General features: G+C 42.6%; 1 protein-coding gene across 1 annotated transcript in view; it reads right to left on the bottom strand.

Annotated features, from left to right (window-relative positions):
- The window catches only part of SND1 (staphylococcal nuclease and tudor domain containing 1), a 421,336-nt gene that overhangs the window by 355,207 nt on the left and 41,537 nt on the right, over positions 1 to 24,592 (bottom strand). Inside the window, exons 4-10 of the mRNA XM_061414616.1 lie at positions 24,424 to 24,502; positions 21,598 to 21,758; positions 20,753 to 20,844; positions 19,956 to 20,114; positions 18,257 to 18,363; positions 14,719 to 14,809; positions 2,211 to 2,324 (exon numbers count right to left, since the gene is read on the bottom strand). Of these exons, the coding sequence (XP_061270600.1) occupies positions 2,211 to 2,324; positions 14,719 to 14,809; positions 18,257 to 18,363; positions 19,956 to 20,114; positions 20,753 to 20,844; positions 21,598 to 21,758; positions 24,424 to 24,502 (803 nt within the window). The remainder of the gene's footprint in view (positions 1 to 2,210; positions 2,325 to 14,718; positions 14,810 to 18,256; positions 18,364 to 19,955; positions 20,115 to 20,752; positions 20,845 to 21,597; positions 21,759 to 24,423; positions 24,503 to 24,592) is intronic.

The raw sequence follows: 24,592 nt of genomic DNA, 5'->3' as shown, positions 1-24,592 counted from the left end.
TAAAATATACACCAGATTTCTAAGACACAGTAAAGATAAAAGTTAAATATCTCATGAATTTTTTATATTCATTAAATGTTGAAATGATACTGTTTTGGATATAGTAGGTCAAATAAGCTGCATTAAAATTAATGTTCTTTAAAACAAAGCTACTAGACAATTTTAAATAACACACAGCTCACATCTGTGGCTTGCATTATGCATCTATTAGACAGTGCTGGTCTAGGAGGCCCTTTCTCCCACCTGCTTACTTCTCATCCATGAGCGCTCAAGAGGCTAGTGAGCTGTTCCCAAGAAGACTTCCCCAGCACCCACCACAACAGGGCTCCGCACAGCACCTCCATCACTGTACTCAAAGAGGGTTATATTCATCTCTTATGTGACCCTCACTAAGATCTTCCAAAGGAATTTAATGAACCAATAAGGGAACTCATTCCTCAATTCACTCAAAAGCCATATGTTGACTCTTAGAGCTGAGCCTCACTTAAAGCTTTCTTAAAATGGAGGAAGATCTCAGGAATGAACAAGAGTTTGAAATAAGCTGATAACCTACCTTGGTAAAGAGCAAGAAATTTTACAAACAGGACCCTGCCTAAACTAGGAAATATATTCCAACAATTTTCCGTTGTCCACTCGGCTAAGGGAAATCCACCCATTACCCCTTGAGAAGTTACAAAGGATTCTACAAAAACATAAACTTCTCAGTGGTAGTTTATCACCATCAACCTGCTGTAACACCCCCACATCCCTAAAAACTGCTTAAAATTCAGCTCCTGAATCTACTTTAACATAATGCTTTGGCTGATGATGCAGGCACAAAAATTAACGTTCAAGAATTCCAAAGTTGTGGTTGCTGTGGGAACCTTAATTCCAACTGCATGGCACAGATGCAGAAGTGTGGACTACTCCCAACACTGATAAAATTGGAGATGTATATTTACTCTGTGCAATGAGGCAGAGCTACAGTTACTGAGAGAACCTTATTTTGGCATTTCTAAGCTTTCGTGCATTTAAATTCTCAAGCTTACCACAATACTGTTTGCTGCATTAAAATGCCTCTTCTATGGGGGAAAAAAGGCTGGGAGGGTGGGGGGGGTGGAGATGAACTGATTGGCCAGACATTCAAAGAAGCCATCCTGTATGGATTTCTTATGCATGATTTGATTCAAAAGACAATCACAATATTTTTATTTTACTCTTATGGGCTGCCTATAAACTCTCACACAAATGAAAACGGGGCCTGAATTTCAACTCGTGAATGCATTGAGACACGGGTACGTGCAAAACATCAGAAAAGCAAATTTCACATCTCTAAAACTACAAAAGGATACATTAAAAAACTACATGGTACTAAGTTCAACCACACTGTTTAATTTGCCTGTGGCACTGGCTCTCACTGAGGACCCAGTTCTATAACCGATCCACACAGTTACACACTTTAGCTATCAGGAGGCAAAAACAGGTGCTGGAAAAGATGTCTACAAAACTAAGACAGCCTAACAAACAAAAAAGTTCAACCACAATCCCTTTCCCCAGGCTCTCGTAAGTTGTAACAACAGAAAGACAATGACCACAAAATTTAAAACAAAACTGCCTACAGTTTTCATCCTAAGCATAATTTCTCAAATTGACATACCAAAATCGTACACATTGGCTAGCCAAGCACCCCTGCTGCCCGAAGACCCAGCAAATAGAACAAAACAGTGCAACTAACAATTCTAGTCGCCACTTGGAAAAGATGAGTAATTGACCCCACCCAATATATATATAAATATATATACACACACACACACACACCAAGATTTATTTCTTCCTAGAGCAAAAACACAGAGCAAATCAAAATGACCAGCAGAACAGGCCTTGCTATCATGCGCGTGAGACACAGACCCTTCCTCTCCTTAACTTCAGAGAATAAGATCTCGTTAACAAGACTCATTCACCACCTAACATACACCAACCCAACTCCTCTCAAGCCCCTTAGGGAGGAATGCCAGTGGGGCCCATCAAAAATGAAGGAGAGCAGTGAGTGTGGTTCAAGAGAAACAGACTTGCCCAGTGGCAGCTAGGCTGCAAATACTAGGAAATAATACTTCGGCGATTTACACTATTGGTCTGTTAGTGTTCTCCTACACACGAACCATATCTAACTGATCGTCCAGCTCCTCCCTCTTGGTTTCAGAAAAGAGGTGCTGCTGCTTCTCTCGTCTCACCTGTGTATTCTCCCCCTCCAGTCTTGGCGGTCTGATGCTGGACAGGTGGATGGTCTTGTAGTCCCCAGAGTTCAGCTTCACGACGATGGCGTCAGCATTGAGCACCTGCATCACCTGTGGGCGGCAAGAAGGCGAAAATGCTGAAATGTGCCGCAAAGGCCCAATCCCGCAGCACATGTGCTAAGGAGCAAGGCACACCGTCACAGGAAGAAGGCTGACACCAACAGCCACTGGGACAGATCCAACATCATTCTTTACGGTACAACAACGTTGAAGGAAACTATCCCATTATTAGCAGACCTGAGAGATATGATGATTTCTCAGCAAGGCAGGATCTGTATCACTCAGAAGGATGGCCAAGCTTTTTCATCTTTTGCCCTGACCAAGATTTGTGGGAAACTACAAAGCTTAAGAACTAGAAATCTAGTCTCTACGTACTACCGAGGATTTTCCTTGAAACAGGTTCTAAGTTAAAATCAAAATGCCCATCACAACATGATTCTAGGAAAAGAGGCAAGGGCTGGATTAGGAGGTACCAGCACTAGATGAGAAAAAACCAAAATAGGACGCCCCAACACAGAGCAGAAAAATCAAAGGCAAGTGAAGGGCAAAAAGTATTGTCATCTCAGCATGTGAAAGGAGATGCTCCGTTGTTGATCTCACCGGCAGAAACGTTAGATTGCTAAGATATGACTTCAACTACTCTGGAAGCCACCTTTTCAGAGCACTACTACGGGCATCTCTATTTTGGACCCCAAAACAGCAACACTGGACCCCACTCAGCTAGTAACTAACTCCCAAGCTTTCAAGGATATCTATTCAACAGCAAAAGCACAAATATTCCTCTGTGGAGGTTATCAGAACACTCCACCAATGTGCACAGAATAAAATTTCCTCAAAACCACACTCAGACTACATCAGGATTATAACCATACCTCATAATTCAGCCAGCAGTCTACAATTCACCCAGCTATATTCAGAACTTTTTGTTACAAGGCCATTTTGGGTTTTTTGTAAGTAACACTTTACTACAAGGAAGCTATTGACTACAAAACACAGCCACCATCCACTTCATCTGATGAATCAAAACCCACTCTCCCCACCTTCAATCAGACCCCATCAGGAGCAAACCAGCAGCTGAACAAACTACAGGGTCAGCTGCCACCCTGAGGGAAGACTTGCAAAAGTCCCCTCGTCTTTTATATGTGAAACAAAAGGAGCTAGAGTCTCCTTCGCTATGGTGGGTATCACACTGCTAAGTATCCTAAAACAGTAAAAGAGCCTTCACTAACTATTCCCTGGAAGGCTCACAACCTTTTACAACAGAATATACCCATTTATATGCAGATTCCTGAAAATGGCTAGCCACTACCTTTTCCTGAGAATCAGCCAAACACACAGAAAAAAAAAAGGAGTGATTTAAGGGACAATCTAAAGAAGGAGCAAAAAAGCAAAAACCAAGTGAGAAATTATACATGACAGGAAATAGCAGGAGGAAAGCGCCATCAAACAGAATGAATGAAAAGAGAAAGATGACAGTTGGAACCAAGCTGTATATCCAAGGAGGGCTGACTACCGCTGGTGGATGGGAAGATAACCTGGGGTTTTCACACCATTAGTAATGGAAGCAGTGTAGAGAAAAACAGACTAGGGACCACAAGAGTAGTACAGGGTCTGAGAAAGAGCTCTATAGATCAGGAGAGGGGTAATTATCTTCAAGTTTCAACTAGGTGTAAGATTAACTTGTAAAACCTGAATGCAGCAAAAACCAGGCTCAGATAACGACAGCCATTCTGCTATAACCTTTTTCTTAGAGCTGAGGATCACACAAAGGCTGCTGCTGCTGCTGCTAGGTCGCTTCAGTCGTGTTCGACTCTGTGCGACCGCATAGACAGCAGCCCACCAGGCTCCCCCATCCCTGAGATTCTCCAGGCAAGAACACTGGAGTGGGTTGCCATTTCCTTCTCCAATGCATGCAAGTGAAAAGTGAAAGTGAAGTAGCTCAAGTCGTGCCCGACCCTCAGCGACCCCATGGACTGCAGCCTACCAGGCTCCTCTGTCCATGGGATTTTCCAGGCAAGAGTACTGGAGTGGGGTGCCATTGCCTTCTTTGCACACAAAGGCTAACTAACACTAAAGCCCAGAGAGCCAGAGGCTCAAAACTCACCTGGCCAGAAAACCTTAGTGAAGCCCAAGGGTAATCAAAAACATGATGTGTGGTCACATGAGGACCAAGCCAAGGTCAGGAATGATTACATAGTAAGGGTGGTTTGGGAATCTTCCAAAACAAAGACCCCCTTACACCAGCCCAGTCATTTTAAGTGCAGAACTAAAAACAGCCAAGAAGATATAACCAAGAATATGGATTCAGTAACTGAAACAAAAAGAGTATATCTGCTACCATTACCATCTAGACACATTAACGCCAAAGTAAAAATGCCCGCCGTAATAGAATCTCCCTCACTCCCTAAAGACAGCAGCAGGGGCTTGGCCAACTGACCACAAGAGAAAGACCTCAGCTAATGATTTCCAAATCCTTCGAAATCCCACAGGTGTATGAAATGGATTAAAGCAGAGTTCCCCAACTTTTTCAGCACTAAAGATCAGTTTCATGGAAAACAATTTTTCCACAGACCAAGAGTAGGGGGTGGTTTCAGAATGATTCAAGCACATTACATTTATCGCACACTTTATTTCCAATATAATGTCATCGCTCATCAGACAGAAGGTACCGGTCCATGGCACAGAGGTCAGAGAGCCCTAGATTATAAGCACAGGGAGGTGGGGGAGGGGACCACAAGGTATCCATAGCTATACTGCTATTCTACCTTCAAACCAAAAGTTCCATAAGGCCATACCAAGCACAACAGCTAGTACAGCAAACCAATACTGCTCCTCCCTCCAGAGGAGGTACAGAACCACTGCCCAACAGATTCGGTAACTGTCAGGCATCTCAACTGCATACACATCGCAGGATTTCCAAAATCTCAATGATGGATCAAGCTGCACCTTCCTCTCCCCGCAAAACCAACTCCTATTAAAGTGTCCATTGCCAAAAACATAGGAAAGCTTTGTATGATTAAGACATGAGAAACATCTAGACATTCTCTACACCCTAGTCATGCTCATAGAGAAATAAAACCAGGGAAAGCATCATAGCGCTCACACCTTCACCCTCTGATTACAGAATGTGAGGCTCGAAGCATACCCCGGTGACAAGTTCCTGGTATTTGTCACCCCTTATAACGTGTTAGCAGCCGCAGCAGCAGCAAGCGGCTTTTTGGAGCTGTAAATTTCAGGCCTCAGCAGCAGACTCTCTCTGCTCGGCATCTCCCTGATTAGCAACCTCCTCTTCAGGAACTGTGTGCTCTGACGCTGCCAGCTAAACGAGGCCTGCCTTCCTGGAAAAGTGGGGTGAGGGTGCCTGTCTGTGCGTGTGTGCATGTAAGTGGGGTTTATGGGGTAAACTGTGCCATTACTGTCCGGAGAACAAGCAGCTCCTGGGCAGAGACATGGAAAAAGCAATCAAACAGTAGTTGCAGTCACACAGTGCAATAAGTAAAATGCAGAGTGGATTACCATCCAAAGCCTGCTTGTCAGCACCGTCACAGACCACATTTATAATGGTGATGTTTCTGATGGTGCTTTCCATCAGGGCAATTTGAAGTATGCCCACATCACCATTCACCTCCTCATACTACTGACCTCAAGTCAATACACACATACCCCTACTGACCACATGCTCCAAGAGCAGAATCTACACAGAATAAAAGGTCACTGGCTGGACTCGAGATGCAAGCCCTAGACCCAATCCCCTCTGCATTTCTTACAGCCCAACTGTAAAAGGAAAAATGAGAGGCTTACTGATGACACAGCGCAGGCTAAGGTCTGCCACAGGTCAGGAGAATGGCAGAGCACTGTCAGAGGCAGGGGACATCCGTCCGTCACCCTGGCCTCCTGCCAGATTCCCCCCATCTGCAGTGCCCATCTAAAGCGCTGTGCGCTGAATGCATAGGGCTGCTGCTGCTGAGCTCCTCAAAACCCTGCAGCATCTATGAAACATATAGAAAGACCCTCAGCACAGTCCCAGACACAAACACCAGTCCTCCCAAAGCTGCCAAAGTTATTAGTACCAGACAGAAAGAAAAGCAACAGCAGCTCAAACAGGGCTCCTACAGGCACCACCTGTGAGCGCCCTTGATGGGGCCATTGGAAAGGGGACACCAAACACCCTTCTCACTCTCCTAACTCAGGACATTGGCTGCTTCTCCTGCTCCCAGCTTTCATCTGCCAGGTCTGTTCTCCCCAAGCTAAACCTGGAAGCATTAGTGAAGCAACACTGCACTGGGGGACATCAGGAGCACCCCAGCCTATCTCAGCGATGACCATGGCTCACCGCAGAGCCCCCAGAAAACCCCAGCTACCACCCTGCATCCTCACATGATACGAAGCACAACCTGCTGAGGCCAATACCCTTAGGCACCTAAGCGCAAGCCAACAAACTGGACGCTCTAATAGGTACTTAAAAGGAAGCCAGGCATCAGACAAATTCCCATAGAGGAGCAGTCTACAAAATACCCGACCTGCACTCCTCTAACTGTCAAGGTCATCAAAAGCAAAGAAAATCTGAGAAACCACCAAATCCAAGAGGAGCCTAACAAGATCTGACAACTAAATTTAGCGTGCTATTGAGGATGAGATTCTGGAACAGAAAACGGACATCAGAGGAAAGCTAAGAAAATCTGACTCAAGTACAGACTTCAGTTGATAATATATCAATACTGGTAACTACTTATAATCAATGTGCCATGATCTTGTCAGATAATAACAGGGGAAACTGAGGGGTGGGTGGGGGGCACTCATGTAGGAGCTCTGTCACTCAGTCAGTTCAGTCGCTCAGTCAGGTCCAACTCTTTGCAACCCCATGAATCACAGCACACCAGGCCTCCCTGTGGTATCTGCCAATTTTTCTGTAAATCTAAAACTCTTCTAAAAAAGTTTCCATTTTAAACGTAGGTAAATGTTGACAAATCTTTTCTAAATTAACCATTTTCTTATCAGCAAATTAGTTTGCTAATTTAAGCCACAAACCAAGTCTTGACCCCTTTTTGGTTTAAGAGGGGCCACCTTCCTAACCAGAAAGAACATCCCCAGAACTTCTTTTTCATCTGAAAGCCATGAAACCAAAGATCAAGGGAGTAGCTAGTCATTTTTGTTCTCTCCATATTACCAAACAAGAATACCAAAGTCTACACAAAAATACTAAGTATCTTCGCTTAAAAACCATCTGCGTGCTCATGCTCAGTTGCTCAGTCGTGTCTGACTCTGCAACCCCATGAACTGTAGCCCACCAGGCTCCTCTGTCCATGGGATTCTCCAGGCAAGAATACTGGAGTGGGTTGCCATTTCCTCCTCCAGGGGATCTTCCAAACCCAGGGATCAAACCCATGTCTCCTGCATCTCCTGCTTTAATAGGCAGATTCTTTACCACTGAGCCACCATCTATGAAGACATGATAATGAATTCCATATAAAGCCATGACATTTTTGCACAGCAAAAAATCAGCAGGGCCAAACCAAATAGGTACCAGTGCCCCACCCATGGACAGCTTATAACCTGACCTCCAAAACTGGACACGGTCAACAGTATCACACAGCTAACTAAGGGTTCTCCCAGACGAAGCTGCAGAGGGTAAGCTCCTTGAGACAGAAACCACTTCTCATTCTTTTGCATCTTCTCAAAGCACCTAGTTCAGGGCTCTGCTGGTTAAGCAATCAGCTGGTACAGAGAACCAAGCTGGCTGCCTCTATCTAACCAGGCTGAGCAGGGAGAAGACTCAGCCCCTTCGCCCCACCCCCAAGTGTTATTCAGGTCTGTGAAATCTGCAAGGCCCAAGCATCCAGCAGCAGGGACAGGGAAGCCAAGCCACGTGCTCAAGGGACCATATGGCTACAAACAGCACAGATCAGCTAAAACGCCACGGGGAAGGCAAGCAGGAAACTGGCAAGCCACGACAGGCACAAAAGTCTCAAGCAGGCTCAGCTAATCGCTGTGAAGTGAACATGTCTCTCTGCTAACCTGGAGAGACAAGGAGAACGTTCCCTAGCACTGCCTTCCTTAAGAGGAGGAGAACGGAAACCAGTCTTACAGTTCCCCATGTACCCAGAGAACACTTGGCTGAGTTTCAAGTTTCTCAGGAGTGGGACTCTTGGCCCACACTCCCATCTCCAGCTTTGCATCAGTTCCAGAAGTCACCTACAGGGTCCCAGGGGCACAAACTTAGAGTTCATAGGTCACCTTTAGTAGGCTCTTTAGCTATTTAGCTGTTCTCTGTAAAATTATGAACCCAGGTCTCCTGCATTGTAAGCAGATTCTTTACCATCTGAGTCACCAGAGAAGCCCAAGAATACTGGAGTCGGTAGCCTGTCCCTTCTCCAGGGGATCTTCTTGAACCAGGAATCAACGAGGGTCACTTGCATTGCTGGCAGATTCTACCAGCTGAGCTACTAGGGAATAAATTAATACCTAGGGACAGTGGCGGAGAAGGCAATGGCATCCCACTCCAGTACTCTTGCCTGGAAAATCCCATGGATGGAGGAGCCGGGAAGGCTGCAGTCCATGGGGTCACTAAGAGTCGGACATGACTGAGCGACTTCACTTTCACTTTTCACTTTCATGCACTGGAGAAGGAAATGGCAACCCACTCCAGTGTTCTTGCCTGGAGAATCCCAGGATGGGGGAGCACAGAGTCGGACACGACTGAAGCGACTTAGCAGCAGCAGCAGCAGCAGCAGCTGGAGACAGTGGTCCTCTCTTCAGTAGGCACTCTATTTGTTCAGGCCTTATGGTCACAGCAGCCTCAGAGCAGAATCCTTCAGCAAAAATTTGCAGGACTGCCAGACTATGTTCAGGAAAGCCCAAGGCACCTTAGGACCTTTATAGGTTTCCTTGCCAGAGTAGTTTTGTCATTAACAAATATTTAAAATTAGGCAAAATGACTACAAAACTGCCGCTGGGTTCTAGCTTGGGAAAAGAAATCATCTTCCCTTTTACATTTAATGCTGACATCTTGTGTTCTACAATAAGGTTTGGCAAAAGATAGCCAAGGGCCCATCACTTACTCTTATAAATAAAGCTTTATTGGAACACAGCCATGCCAATTCATTATGCATTACCAATAGCTGTTTTCTTGCTATAGTGGCAGATTTGTAGAGTTGCAAAGAGACTATATGGCCCAGAAAGACTAAAATATCTACTATTATGGTCCTTTAAGAAAACGGTGGTCAAGCTCTGCTCTAACAACATATCTGAAACTGAACACACACACAGGACACACACTGGTCACCGACGCCTGGGGAGCTGCTGGCGAATGCGCTCCAGATACTCCTAAGGGAATAACTGCCACTCGAGTAGAGATTTATTCCATTTTCTAAATAATGGAAAAGTGATAAATGACATGAATAATGACCTACTGGGGACTAGTTAAATAAATTACGATGCAGCCTTACAATGGAACACAAGGAACAATAAAGGAAGTTCATATATTTACTTTGTTACCCTCCCTAAATACTTCTACACAAAAATAAAGGGTTTGGGGGTCTGTTTTTCATTTTGTTTTGTCTTGTTGTTTGCCAAAGCCCGAAAGGACAAAGATAATGAGAGAGAAGAATATAGCAACAAAACTTGGAAGCTGGAAAGCAGAGGAATGAGTGGTAACTGACTCTACAGACTCACGAAAGCTAACTCTGAGCTAGTGGTGAGAAAAGAAATCTCTCTGATTTATACTGCAGACTTCCCCTACTCACCAAGAGTGAGAAACTATCAAATCAGGGATCTCAAGGGGGAATGAAAATAAGGTCCAAAACTAGGACTGGTTTAAAATCTATGTAAGAAGCACCTGGATTTCAAGATGGATACCCTAAATCCCATCCTGCTCCTAAACCAGTGTTGAATACCTCGTTCTTTGAGAAACCACCAAAGGTTACCAGATATCTAAAGTAAGTCTCTAATATGGAAAATAAGAGATCAAAATAACCAAAGAGAATTAAAAACAACTTAAGAGAACACAGACTATACAGGGAGAGAAAAATCTTTAACAAATTATTGTTAATTCCTTAAATCCTAAGAGATGATATTCATCTCTGAAATAAGTATTACATGTTATTTTTTAAAAGTAATAAGACAAACATTCAAAGAACAAAGAAGCTTTTAGAAATTAAGATACAGCATGATAAAATATCTCATAGAAGAGATGAGAGACAAACATGAAGATATCTAGAAGGAAAAGACAAAAAAATGGAAAATAGTAAGAAAAAATTAGGACTAGTCCATGAAGTTAAACATCCAAACAAAAATTCTAGAAAAATAGCAGAGAAACTAGATGGAAACCAACAACAAAAGAGTTAAAATTTAATTTTTCATATGGTTTAATTTTTAAACCACAACATGATCACACATGGATAAGCAAAGCATATCATTCTGAAATTTCAGAATAAAGAAGAATTTGCTAAGAGCTTACAGAAATAAAAAACAGCACTGGCATGGGAGATCAGAATGGTTTCAGGCCACCAAAGAAATAAATAAAGAAAACAAACAAACAAAAACTCCTAACAAATAAAAGTGGAGCAATGTTTTCATAATTCTAAAGAAAATAGCTTCTAACAAAATTCTGCTGCTGCTGCTGCTAAGTCACTTCAGTCGTGTCCGACTCCGTGTGACCCCGTAGGTGGCAGCCCACCAGGCTCCCCCGTCCTGGGATTCTCCAGGCAAGAACACTGGAGTGGGTTGCCATTTCCTTCTCCAATGCAGGAAAGTGAAAGTGAAGTCGCTCAGTCATGTCCGACTCTTCGAGACCCCATGGACTGCAGCCTACCAGGCTCCTCCATCCATGGGATTTTCCAGGCAAAAGTACTGGAGTGGGGTGCCATTGCCTTCTCCGAACAAAATTTTGCACCCATCTAAACTATCAAATGTAATAACAGAGTAAACATAAACAGTTTCAAAAAATGTACCTCCTAAGCATTCTTTTCCCAAGAAGCTAATAGAATGTGTGTCACCAAAATAAAGTAGTAAATCATAATGCAGCCATAAGATTCAGCAAACACCGCACCAATCCAGGAGTGAGGCAAAGAAAAACTCAAGATAATGGTAAAGAAATCCAAAGAAGACACCTTTATAAAAGGAAAAAAAACAACTAAACTAAACTAGACTGTTATAGGTCACAAGGCTCCTGGAAAGTACTATTGAAAAAGATAAAAATAATGACCTGAATCATGTCTTGAGAAAAGATTTAAACAGATGACAGAATGCGGGGGCTGAATTAGTTAGTATACAAAAGATATACACATAAAATTTAAAAATTAACTCCAGGAAAAACAAAAAATCATGCAGGAAATGAAAAGCAGTCATAACATGCTATATATCTTGGAAGTGATTAGCATTTACAAAGTAAACACTGAATATTAACTGAGCCAGAATTATGATATAGTCCTATTAGAAGGCATGGAGAAAAGTACATGCACACCCACGTGTGAAAAAACTAAATCCTCATCTTCCATGGTGTGAAGGAAAAGGTTATGCCTGAAAAATTAAGAGCAAGCAATTGAACATTTTATTCAAAGACGTGAATTAGCCAAGAGTTGAAAATGGTTGCCTCAAGCAAGAGGGAAATAAAAGAGTACACTTCTCTTAAGAAGCCCACAGAGTTCTTTAAAAATGTCCATGCAAAACATTTACAGTTAAAATTTGTCAAATCCTTCACTAATCTAACCTGCTATGGTTGGTATTAGATAGATTCCTGTAACAAAGTGTACCTGTAAGACTGTATATAGCCTGTTAAACTAGTCAGTGTCTCATTTTGTCGAAAGTTAAGGAAATTTAGGTGTAATAAAGTCACTGACATGAGAACTTAAATAAAATTTTAAAAAATAATAAAAATGTCTACATGTTAAAAATAAAAACTTACCAACTTAAAAATTATATACAAAATACAAGTCAGTACTACTCAAAAGTGACTGCCAGTCTGCAATGAGATAAGGCACTTGTACCAGAACATAAATCAACTACATCAGTGAGAACATTGCTGACATTTTTTCCATAGCAAGATCTTCTTGATGAAAGCAGCAAGGCCTTGATTTACATTCTGCCTCGAGCTCCTTATATCATATCAAACCATTCTGAGGACTGGTATAGGTCAAAGGTCAGCAGACTTTTTCTGTAAAGGGCCAGATAACAAATATTTTAGGCTTTGCAGGCCACATGGTCTCTGTCACTTCTCACCTCTGCCACCACACCACAAAAACAGCTCCAGACAATATGTAAATGAGGAGATGTGGCTATGTTCCAATTTACTCACGATACTGAAATCTGAATTTCATAGAATTCCAATGTGCCACAAACCCTTCTTTCTACATAAAATCCACGCTTAGCTCACAGACCACACAAAAACAATGGTGGGCCATATTTGGCCCATGGGCCAGTCTGCCAACACTCACAATTGACAGTATGATCAACTTTTTCTTTCATAGTAATTTCATCTAGTATGTGTGTTTTCCCTTCTTTTTATGCTTTTTCCTGTTTTAAAAACAAAATAATCCTGAAGGAGTTAAAAAAATTCAGTGAAAACCTTTTTCTCTCTACCCTCTGAACAGGCCTATATCTGAATGACCTAAATTTATGTTTAGGATACTACAGGATCCTTAATCAAATGGCTCTTATAGAGATAATCTCTATTCTGGCATTGTAAAAAATAAAACTTCATTGTAATAAAAAAAAAAAAGGCTCACTTTGTTTTAAAATAAAAAAGACAAAAATAGATTCTGAGATCCTGGATTTTTTCAAAACAGAAGGAATGTTCTATTTGTCCTAAAGCTTTGCTTTTTCAAGTTACCAATAAAATCATACTCAGGATAAACGTAAAGCTGCTGGCTCAATCATCTAATCCTTTAGATGAAGAATTTTCTTCAGCAATGCCTTATTTTCCCATGTAGCCAAGGTCCAAAACCCCTTCAATCTTCCAGGTTTCTCTACCAATTCAGTTTCAACTGAGGAGGGGCTCGTAGGGACAGTACAGTGTAACGAGACTCTCCCAAGGGTCATCTGTATCATTAGAGTTGTGATGATAGTGAAAAATGCAAGGCCTGCCTCCTTGGTGAGTGAATGGTCATGCTTTCCTTGTGTAGCTATGTCCTTCTATAGTCTTAGGACAGATTACAGGAAAACATAAACACAAGTTCCAATCGGCAGCGCAGCTATGTCCAAGTTCCCAAGCTGGTGTGGTCCTCACACAGAGAAGCAGTGGTCCATTCTGATCTGCATCAAGATGTGAAAGACACATATGGAGAACCCAAGCAGGGGCTCCTTCAACTAACGTCCACTGAAAGGCACAATTGCAGTTAACCTGACAGCTGGTGTAGAGACAGACCATCTACTAGGAGAGAAAAGGGGCCGCTTGAGCGCTCAGTGACCTACTGCTCTGGGCACCATAAAAGAGAAAGTGAAGAAATTCAGTCAATTCCTTGGAGACTTGTTAAAATTTTACCATTCTAAGAGAAAGCATTCCAAAATTTTTCAGGCTGACAGTGCCACCTAGTGGCTCTCCACCTTAAACTCTCCGTTGGACATTTAGGACAGTCCCTGGATAGTTAAATATCCAAGGATATTTTAAGTCCATTATGACAAAGCTTCCAGCATGTCTTGCCAAAAGTAAAAATAAGTTAAAAACATTAGCAATTTTGGGAAAGCAAGGTCTACTATAGGTTCTACCGCTCAAGGTACCAAACCCTGCGATGAAGTTTTTTCAAAAAAAAAACCAACACTTTTACAGCACTGCTGCAGGATCTAAACAATCTATTCGGTAGTTCAGTTGCCTTCAGAGAAATCCATCGCAGCAAAGTGGGGAGCCCTCAGAAAAACACATCACAACAGAAAATATTCAAAACCACAAAAACACTCCACATTAGAAAAAAATCAAAACCACAAGACTCTCAAAACAGAAAGAAGAGAAATTTGAGGTCTTATACCCTTGGGCATAAGAAATCTAAGAGAGGGAGTCCCCTGGAGACCTAGTCGTTAGGACTCAGTGCTTTCACTGCCAGGGCCGGGGTTCAAGTCCTGGTGAGAACTAAGATCCTGCAAGCTGCGCAGCACAGACAAATAAAAAAAAGGCAAGCAAGAAAGAAAGCAAGCAATCTAAGAGAATGTTATTTGCTAAGCAGACAGACAGAATCTCTAGCATATGAGAGATTTCAAAGGGTCAAGGTGCACAATTTTAACCCATTAATTTCTAATGAAGTTATGCAAATCTACAGCAGAAATTTACGTTCTTACAGTTTCCAAGTTCCGTACAACAAACACACCCGTGCAGGCAATCACGCACACACACATGCACGCATCAGTGCTTTGCCTTGCCAGAGAAACGCTTCAGCCCTTGACTGATTATTCAGATCTGTGTATTATCACTAGCCTGACAGCGTGCACAGTGCAGTGCCAGATGCTGAGAATGACTCACCTTGGCAACAAACTGTTTGTCCTTTTGGTCCAGATTAGCAGTGGGAGCCACGTAGTCTCTCCATATTCTCAGCCTGCGCTCCTTGGCAAACCTGGCAACAAAGCAAGGATTCAGATCACTCAGAGGGACTAAGGCAGCGACGGAATCCACCATCATCACAGGAGCAAAACCCTACCCTATCTCACAGACAAGGCACCAGGAGAAAAGGCTAATCAGACCAGCGCAAAGTGTGCCCGCCACAAGGCAAACTATACAGCACCTGCATATACGCCATACACCCACGGCTGACAGGCTGCGGTCTGGGCGCACCCTTTTTCAAGCCTGGAAAGTACAAGTCCACCTTGCTAATTAATTTGCTCTTTGGTGTATCAAGTACCTCTTTAAAAAAAAAAAAAATTTATTTTAATTGGAGGCTAATTACTTTACAATATTATACTGGTTTTGCCATACATAAACATGAATCCGCCATGGGTGTACACGTGCTCCCCATCCTGAACCCCCCTCCCACCTCCCTCCCCATACCATCCCTCTGGGTCATCCCAGTGCACCAGCCCTGAGCATCCTGTATCCTGCATTGAACCTGGACTGGCGATCCGTTTCACATATGATACTATACATGTTTCAGTGCCATTCTCCCAAATCATCCCACCCTCGCCTTCTCCCACAGAGTTCAAAAGACTGTTCTATACACCTGTGTCTCTTTTGCTGTCTCGCATACAGGGTTATCGTTACCATCTTTCTAAATTCCATATATATGCGTTAGTATACTATATTGGTGTTTTTCTTTCTGGCTTACTTCACTCTGTATAATAGACTCTAGTTTTATCTACCTCATTAGAACTGATTCAAAGGCATTATTTTAAATAGCTGTGTAATATTCCGTTGTGTATATGTACCACAGCTTTCTTATCCATTCGTCTGCTGATGGACATCTAGGTTGCTTCCATGTCCTGGCTATTATAAACAGTGCTGCGATGAACATTGGGGTACACGTGTCTCTTTCAATTCTGGTTTCCTCAGTGTGTATGCCCAGCAGTGGGATTGCTGGGTCATATGGCAGTTCTATTTCCAGTTTTTTAAGGAATCTCCACACTGTTCTCCATAGTGGCTGTACTAGTTTGCATTCCCACCAACAGTGTAAGAGGGTTCCCTTTTCTCTACACCCTCTCCAGCATTTATTGCTTGTAGACTTTTGGATTGCAGCCATTCTGACTGGCGTGAAACGGTACCTCTTGAGTGATTCCTAAATGCCGGGTGACAGACAAACTGCTCTCTTAAGTTGGAGGGAACAGCGCACACATCTAACAAAAGTATTTTTAAGAAGCATAAGCCTGCTCATTTCTATTTGCATTATAAAAAAGGTCGTTGTTCACTCAGTCGAGTCTGACTCTTTGCAACCCCGTGGCCTGCAGCACACCAGGCTTCCCTGTCTTTCAGTATCTCCTGGAGTTTGTTCAACCTCTTATCCACTGAGTCGGTGATGCTACAAAGATTGAGTAGGATATAGTCATTGTGCTCTGAGTTCTCTGCTTGATTATGAAAAACAAACATTCTTCAAAAATAAAAGAGCACTGTGACCCCCGCAGTGGTCCAGTGGTTAAGACTCCACGCTGCCAGTACAGGGGGCATGGGTTCAATTCCTAGTCAGGGAACTAAGATCCCATATACCACACAGAGTGGCCAAAAGATTTAAAAAAATAATCATAAAATGAATGCATAAGGAAATATTTAAATATATAAAAAGGTTATTAGTTACCCAAATCCCACATGGAAAACATGAACAAAATGGTCACTATAGTGCATCTAATGAGGAATAAGAATGGACAATAATCCAGCAGAATTTAAACAAAAGTTAAAAAATCATGTTGGTAAACATTTGTTTTAGAGCACAAAGCCCAGAAAAGACTTTTTGAGTCAGAGTAAGAGAGGGACAGGGAATATGTGCAAAGATTTACATATATACATACACACACACACATATATTTTATATCAGTGAAAAACTGTCAAAGTATTTATTTAGAAATAAAAGGATGTAGGGCAAAGGAAGTATTAAACTGTTATTTCTGAAAATGGTATTACAGCTTTTCAAAGCAGTGCAAAAATGAGAAAAGACAAAAGCAGCATGTTGTAGGTGTAAAAACACGTGAAATACCTCAATAGAGATTTACCGACAATGCAAGCGAGTGCTAACACAGCATGCAAAACAGTAGGCAAGTAATCATATCACTGAAATATGATCTGCATTCCTTGGTCTAAATCTGCTTTTTAATGATGAGCCATCTTAAAAATCTTCTGTAGATGCTATAAAACATGTAGAAGCCACCGTCACTGTAACTCACTTTCTTCAAAGAGAGGAGGGAGCTTAAAGAACGCAAAAAGAATCATCAACCAAAATAATTTAGAAAAACAGACCTACAGGATATTCTGAACAATGGCAACAACAACAAAAAAATTAAGCATCACAAAATAGTCAGAGATATTTGGAAAGCTGTGCTTGATACACATATTGTACTTTTGAATTTAACTGCGGAACATAAAAAGACTAAACAATGTATACAATCACTGTTTTTTCCAAGTATCTACCTTTGTCAGGTATGCCATATTAAATGGCCCAAATTAAAATCTATTTTTATAAAAAGTTTCGAGTATTTCTGCTTACAAGTAGAGAAGGCTGTAAGAGACCTAAGAAAGGAGAAATTCAATTCATGTTCTTGCACACCTCTTCGTCATGTGCCTCAAAGGCAAAAACCTGTAAACTCTATGACTCTGAAATAAACCACACGGGCTTGAGTGGAATGTTACCAGTGATCCCGGCCTTCTACCTAAACGTATCCTGGGAGGCAGTGGGTGCGACTTTATGAACATCATCTCTATTCATCTATCTGCTTCATTTTTTTCCACCTGGAGACTCACGTTCACCTATACCTGGAAACACCTGAAATGGCCACTGATCTTTGGCATATCCATTATCATTTTTCTAGGAATCAGTTATTGCTCCATCTGCTTTAACTATGGGGCACCTAGCCAAAAACACAACACCTTACAGTTGTATTAGCATTTATAACTACAGCATACAGTTCGATAAATTAGGGCATCAGGCTTTGCAGCAACATTGATAGTCTTATTTAGGGACCCACAGGCTCTGTCTTTCCATCATACACTTGGCTCCAGCCTGCATGTCAGGAAGGAGCCAATAAGTTATTTCATTGTCCTCAAATGAGCCTCAAGTTTATTTCATTTCCAATGCCTAAAACCTGAAATCTAAGTGAGAGGCTTGGAAAAAAAAGTGAACTGAAAACATTAATAAAGCAAATCAGGTGACCAATAATGTTTGAGTGAAAAATCAGTAGACAGCCCTGAATTACACTGAACCCGGAGACTGTAAGCCAGTCATTCCTCTACGAGATCCCAGCTTCTTCTGGAATTTCCCCAGTCCTTTACATTGACATGGTTGGGTGAGAGAAGATCCTGAGGTCCCTTCCCCTGGAGTCCCCTACACCTAGATCCTTGGCTAGAAGGCTTCCCCGACAAGCCTTACCTCTCAGCTGCCCTCAGCTTTTCTGCGCCCCGTGTGTAGACTGCAATCGACCAATCCACACAGCGGGCAAAACCTTCCTTCAGGAGCAGCTCTGTGATGTTGCCGTTCTGAAAAATAAGGCAGGCACAGATTAGATTCGGTTGCAAGGGAATCCATTTCTCTTGACTTCTGACGTGATTAACATAGCCACAATCTATTTTGTAGTTAAAAAAAAAAAAATGAAGTAGAGTCATTTCTCTCATGAAGAAACCAGCCCTATGAGGGGAGACGCTGTTCTGTGATTCCCTTTAACGGCCCTGGCTTCATATCCCCACAGCACCCAGCACAGTAACTCGCACTTAACAGGGGTAGGATAAATGTTAGTGGCATTGAATGGAATTGGCATTTCAATAGCTCTTCTTGTGGACAGAGGATGTTAATCTTCAGTGGAGATTATACCTTATTATTTCCTTCCCTGAGATCAGCATTTACTCCCCTTTTCATAAGGGGAGAGCCAAAGAACAGGCTGAGTAAGGGAATAACTACAGTTATATTTTGCCCGGTGAATTACAATTCACATTCTACAGTGACACAGAGCCATCTGGCAGGGCTCTGGCAGACAGCGAGCACTTCAGAAGAAACAGACATGACCTTGGCACATTCCAAACCAAGCCTCCCAGCCTTCCACAACTGCCATCATGGAAGAATTCTCTAGCCAAAGAAGAACAGTAGTTTATTCTGGTACTGGATATGGATTACAATAATGACAATTTATTTAAACTGGGGTGTTAAAAAGCAATTTCCCATCCAAGAATATCCCACCTACCAAAGTATACACTAGGGTAAAACTCCCAGTAGTCAGAACTATAAGATCTTAACCTACTTCCTACTCAAAAGCAACATTAGGCAGCAACTGAATAAGGCTTGGGACACAGTTTTTCCAAAGGAGGAGTTCCTCATGACAGTTCTACCCATACAGTAAATCCCCTACCTGTGAACCTTCAAGTTTCAAACTTTCAATGATGTGAACGTGCGTTTGCATGTCCAGCCATGAACGTTAGTTCACGGGTTTGGCGTACACCGTCACATGCGTGCATACCTACAAGGGGCTGTGCTTTTGTGTACTTTATTGTACAGTACTATATAGAGTACAGGAATACAGTATCTTCATTTCAAGCCCAGGATATCTGGAAAGAGGCATAAAAGCTAGCAGCATATAGCCAATTGTGTTACTTGGGTACCAAGGCTAACTTTGTTGTACTTACAAACAAATTAGACTTAACAAATACACTCTCAGAACTGAACTCCTTCCTCTATAGGGGACTTACTGTACTCCAAATAGCTAACCTACTTGCAAACCTCACCAATCCCATTCTACAAGTTCTACTGCCACTTCTTAACTGATGTGGCAGCCTCCACCTTTCTTACTGGCAATCTTTAGGACTAGCATCTGGGAAAATAGGTGCAAGCGTCCTTCCTCCCCTTATAAACCCAACCACAACTGAGATTAGTTTTCTAAAAGTACAAAGTTGCAAATCTGTCCAATTCTATCAGAGAACGGATAACTCCCTAAAAAGGTCTCAAAGTCAGTAGATGATAACCCTACCAAGATACTTCAATGACTCCTAAACACAGAGAGGAAGAACAGAAGCCAAATGCAGCTCTTCAAACCCCAAGTGGACCCCCGCCCTGCGTGGGCCAGTCTGCCAGGCTCACTCACCGGGTGCAGAATTGTACCCAGAATGTTCTGGTTGTGGCAGCTCTCCAGGATGATCTGGACATCTCTCTGAAGCAGTCGAGACTCAGTAAAAAATTTGGCTTCTGCAGCAAAAGGCTCTGGTGTTTCACTTCCATCCGCTTCCCGTCGAAAAGTTGGGCACTAAAGCACAAGTAAGGCGGGCGCATGGGTGCTGGGCATGCTCAGCCCACAGGGTACGATCCAAACAGCACAAGCCCCACAAAGCTGGGCTGGGAAAGGTGTCCAATGAGGTCTTCCAACCCTTCTAAAAACATACTGATAAAAAGCAACTGGAAATATCATCCCCTCAGCCTTCTTGGTAAATAAAATAAAATAAAACTCATGACAACATGGGGAAAATCATTAATTACACTTGAAAATGACCCCTTTCCAAGAAGAGATTCACCAGTGCCTCACTTTAAATCCCTGATTTTTTCTTTAATCAAAATGGCTATTTTACATTAAGAGAACACACTCTCAAACTTTAGTTTAATAAGTGTGTGCTTATTTGCTCAGTTGTGTCCGACTCTTTGCGATCCCATGGACTGGCTTCCCTTCCCCTCCTCTTTAGGTTTCAACCATCTCTGCACAGCCCACTCCAAACAGACTCTGAGTACTTAAAACAGTCTTATTTGATCTAATTAGAACTGCACCACTGCCAAGTTTAAAGTACTCCAGTCAATGTTAACAGCCCATACTAGAAAGAAATGGTATGGACGAAGTCCCCCCATCACTGAACACTTCCATGAACCACCCCGTAGCCCAGCGCATGAGCTGACCTTGATCCCTGACAGCATGACCGTGACCAGGTAGTAATCTGGCAGGAGCAGGGCCCTGACCACACTGCCGTCCCGCACGTGCTCGATGATAGCTGCAGGACAGAACAAACGGCTTGAGTGACACAGGTCGTGCCAAGGAGAAACAACGCCCCATAAACTGCCTGGAGCACAGTTCCTCTTCCCAAATCCGGAGAAAGCCCCACTCTGGGAGGTGACAAAGCACCGGCAGACCACAAGTGTTCACACAGACTTCTGCCCAAACTACTCCAGGAGGATTTGGTTCAAACCAACTGCTACATCTTTTGAACCTTCTGGGACCTCTTGGCCCATACCTAAGCTCTGTTATCTGTAAGCCAGGTTGCTCACCTGTGTACTGAGTGCCTGGCAAAAACTAACAATAATTCAGGATTGGTAATCATTTTATTTTACTGAGTCTGCAAGTTAATAAGGTCTCAAAGTAGAACTGAGAACTATATAGTGTGTGTGGGGGCGTGTGTGCATGCATAAATGTTTAGATATATAAAGAATACATATTTCTACCTTGAAGTTTTAGAGGTGGTATTTAGAGATAGCCATTTTTTAGAGAAAACAGGAAGCTCCCCCGTGTGCAAAATTACCAGCAATTTACTACTCTGTAGCAGCAAAGGACTAATCTCTGCAAAATACATTTGATGCATATATGAACTGGATGGAAAGCTCCCTTCCAAAATACCATGGTGTTGTTTTACCCTTAACAATTCTCCACGGGTACTAAAGTAGAATCAGTTTTATTAACCTCAAGGAGCTTGACGGCAAATAGAGAGAAATCACCCTGAGTCATATCTGTCTTTCCCCGACAGCCTCACCATTGACAGGCTTCTGGTGGTGAGAGTCCACGAAGTGCCTTGGGTTCTCAATGGTATACTTGAGGTCCCGGACAGTATGTGAACCGTTCCCCTCACTCCACATCCCTTTCTTAGATGCTTTCGCTTGCTCCTCACATTCCGCAAGCCGGTTCTGCTCAGGACTGGGACGTGAAAAAGAAGAAACAAGTGTGGTTAATGAGTTCACGAGAGAAATATCAGGGTCATCTTTGATTCTGGGTTTCTACAGCATCTTCTCTGCTTGGAAAAAACAAAGCAGTTGTTTCAGACCCAGGCCTGTAACCAGAAACCTACCAGGAATGTAACTTCCAGATTCCAGATTTATTCCCTCCAACAAAAGACTCAATTGTAACAGCATTTAATGAGAATATCTGAAGACCACCCTTCTCAGTACTGCCACCATGAGTGATTGTAAGAGAACAAGTTGGTGGCTTACAAGGGAGCCACTCCAGGTGGGAGAGTTTCATTTAACCATCCCAGATTCAGGAACTAGAATCCAGGCAGACCTCAGCTGGATACAGTGCAGTGCAAGTGACTAAGAGTCACCCTCACTCCTTGTCATCTGCAGAACAGGACTGGGGAATACAGAACGATGATCGTTTTTACAGACAATGTCACCCCAACACTACTTACACATGCCATACGGCCAGCTAAGCAAACGCAGTTTGAAGATGGATGACTCTTTCATCAGACAAGAAACCAAACTATGCACAAGAGCAGAAACCCAGTAGATAGACCACTCACCCCCTCCCCCTCCCAAAAAAAAAAAAAAACCATCAGAAACAACCAAACCCAGAAATGGCTCTACTCTTCACTCTCTCATCTGTATTTGAGCTGAAGTGAACACTGGAAAGCCTTTCCACAATGTCAACACCTCGTTCTATCAACAGGCATCTAGAGAAACTGACCCTCCCACCTTGATCAGTAGGGATTTTCAACAGGGAGCATGACCTACAATTTCTCAAACCAGAAGTCTTCAGTACGGCTCTTTCCCTCCTCCCCATTAAAAAAAGAAGAAGGAAAAAAAAAAGACAATTATCATCTTCAGAGATCCAAATTTTCTGTCAGAATTTGACGGGGGTGGTGGCAGGGTGGGGGAATGTAGCTTGAGATAGAAGCAAAAACACTGAAACTGAGAAAAGAAGTCAAGACAACTTTGGAGTAAAAAAAGACTGGGACTCCTGAAGGGATTTCTTTGTTGAGGTGGTACAATACTGCTGTAGGCTTTTTTATAATTCTTCATTCTGGCTGCAAACTGGATTCCAAAAAACACTGCAACGGTAAAAATGCCAGCAACTGTCCTTAAAATACAGCTTCAGCATGCTTCCATACACAGCACCTAAGACAAGCGTCAGAATTCAACAAATCCCCACATGCTCACTCACACTCCAATCAGGAGCTCTAGCCAATGACTCTTCTGAGTTGGAAAGGATCAGAGAACTCTAGGATGAATGACTTAATCACAAAGAAGGGTGCAAATTGTACATTTTGGTCTTTGCTCATCCCTATTATTGGCTTAGTTCATGCAAATATTTATCTAAAGCTTCTACAGTTACAGTCATAATATAACATGGACTTAATGATTTAAACAGCAGGAATTCCCTGACCTTCCAGTGGTTAGGACTCAGCACTTTCACTGCTGTGGCCCAGGTTCAATCCTTGGTCAGGGAACTAAGATCCCATAAGCCATCTGGCCAAAAAAATAATAGCCAAACAGCATCTACAGCATCCAAAGTACTGATGCAGCTTACCACTTTTCAGAGAGTAATGTGCTAGTTAAAGCCAGCTCCAACCCCCATCCCTCTGAGGTGCCAACACTGATGAACTTGAACCTGATATATCAACTATAAACCTGACATTGTTGTTTAGTCACTCGTGTCTGACTCTGTGACCCCACAACCTGTAGCCCACCAGGCTCCTCTGTCCACGGAATTTCCCAGGCAAGAATACCGGAGTGGGCTGCCATTTCCTTCTCCAGGGGATCTTTCCAATGCAAGGATCGAACCAGGGTCTCCCGCAATGCAGGCAGTTTCTTTACCACCTGAGTCACCTGGAAGTCCATTAACCTAACACTCATTTCTAACAAATTCACACTGCTATTAACAACAAACACATTCACCTTATTACTAAAGTATCTACAGATCCGTAAGCTAAAACAGACATAAAAGGCTTGGGAGAGACAGAAATTTTCCCTGAAAACAGAACCACTCAGCCCCTGTCAGTTTTCCTATATTCCAAGCAGCAGGTGTTGCTTTGAATTTTATTTATTCACTCTGCTTTATCCTGCATTTACTTATTCCTTGTATACCTGATATAATATTGTACACCTATTTGTTGATTGGTTTGTTGTTTGTCTCCTGGTTAAATCGTTAGCAGAAGCTAAGTGTCTTTGTTCACTGCTATATTCACAGTGCCTAGAACATAGCCTGGCATACATGCTCAATAAATACTGGGGAATGGATAGATAAATACTCTGGAACCGAATATCAATGGTATAAGAAACAAGCCTCCTGACTCTTATGATATGAAGCATGGCACTTCTTTGTCGCTAAGCAAAGAAGTTTTTGATTACACATACCAAATGCCATTCACGAATGCAGAGAAACCTCCTCACTCAGAACAATACACACCTACACCTGGGCAGGGATGTTCTTTTAGAAGACAGGAGAACACCTGATATTACCCATTTTATGTCAGGGGGCAGGAATGAAAACGCATCAAAGCGTTTCAAAGTGTGGAGTCCACTCCCCCAGCTCTCACGGTGGAGAGGGAAGAACTCTGAGAGTCAGAAGAGCAGCGGAGACTTACTTGTTAGCTCTCATGCCTTCTCTCCGGGTGGCCAAGCCCTCTGCAACCAGTGATTCTGCAATGTTTTCCCCATTGGTATCTGACAAGGAAAAAAAAGAGACATGAATCTTGGGTCTAAATCCATCTCCAATAGCAAAAGGGCTCTACTGGGACCACTTTTACCCTCAGC

Source organism: Bos javanicus, chromosome 4 (assembly GCF_032452875.1).
Source record: "Bos javanicus breed banteng chromosome 4, ARS-OSU_banteng_1.0, whole genome shotgun sequence".
In the NCBI taxonomy this organism is placed as follows: domain Eukaryota; kingdom Metazoa; phylum Chordata; class Mammalia; order Artiodactyla; family Bovidae; genus Bos; species Bos javanicus.
The sequence above is the reverse complement of the archived record's forward strand: the minus strand, read 5'-3'. Positions and strand labels throughout refer to the sequence as shown.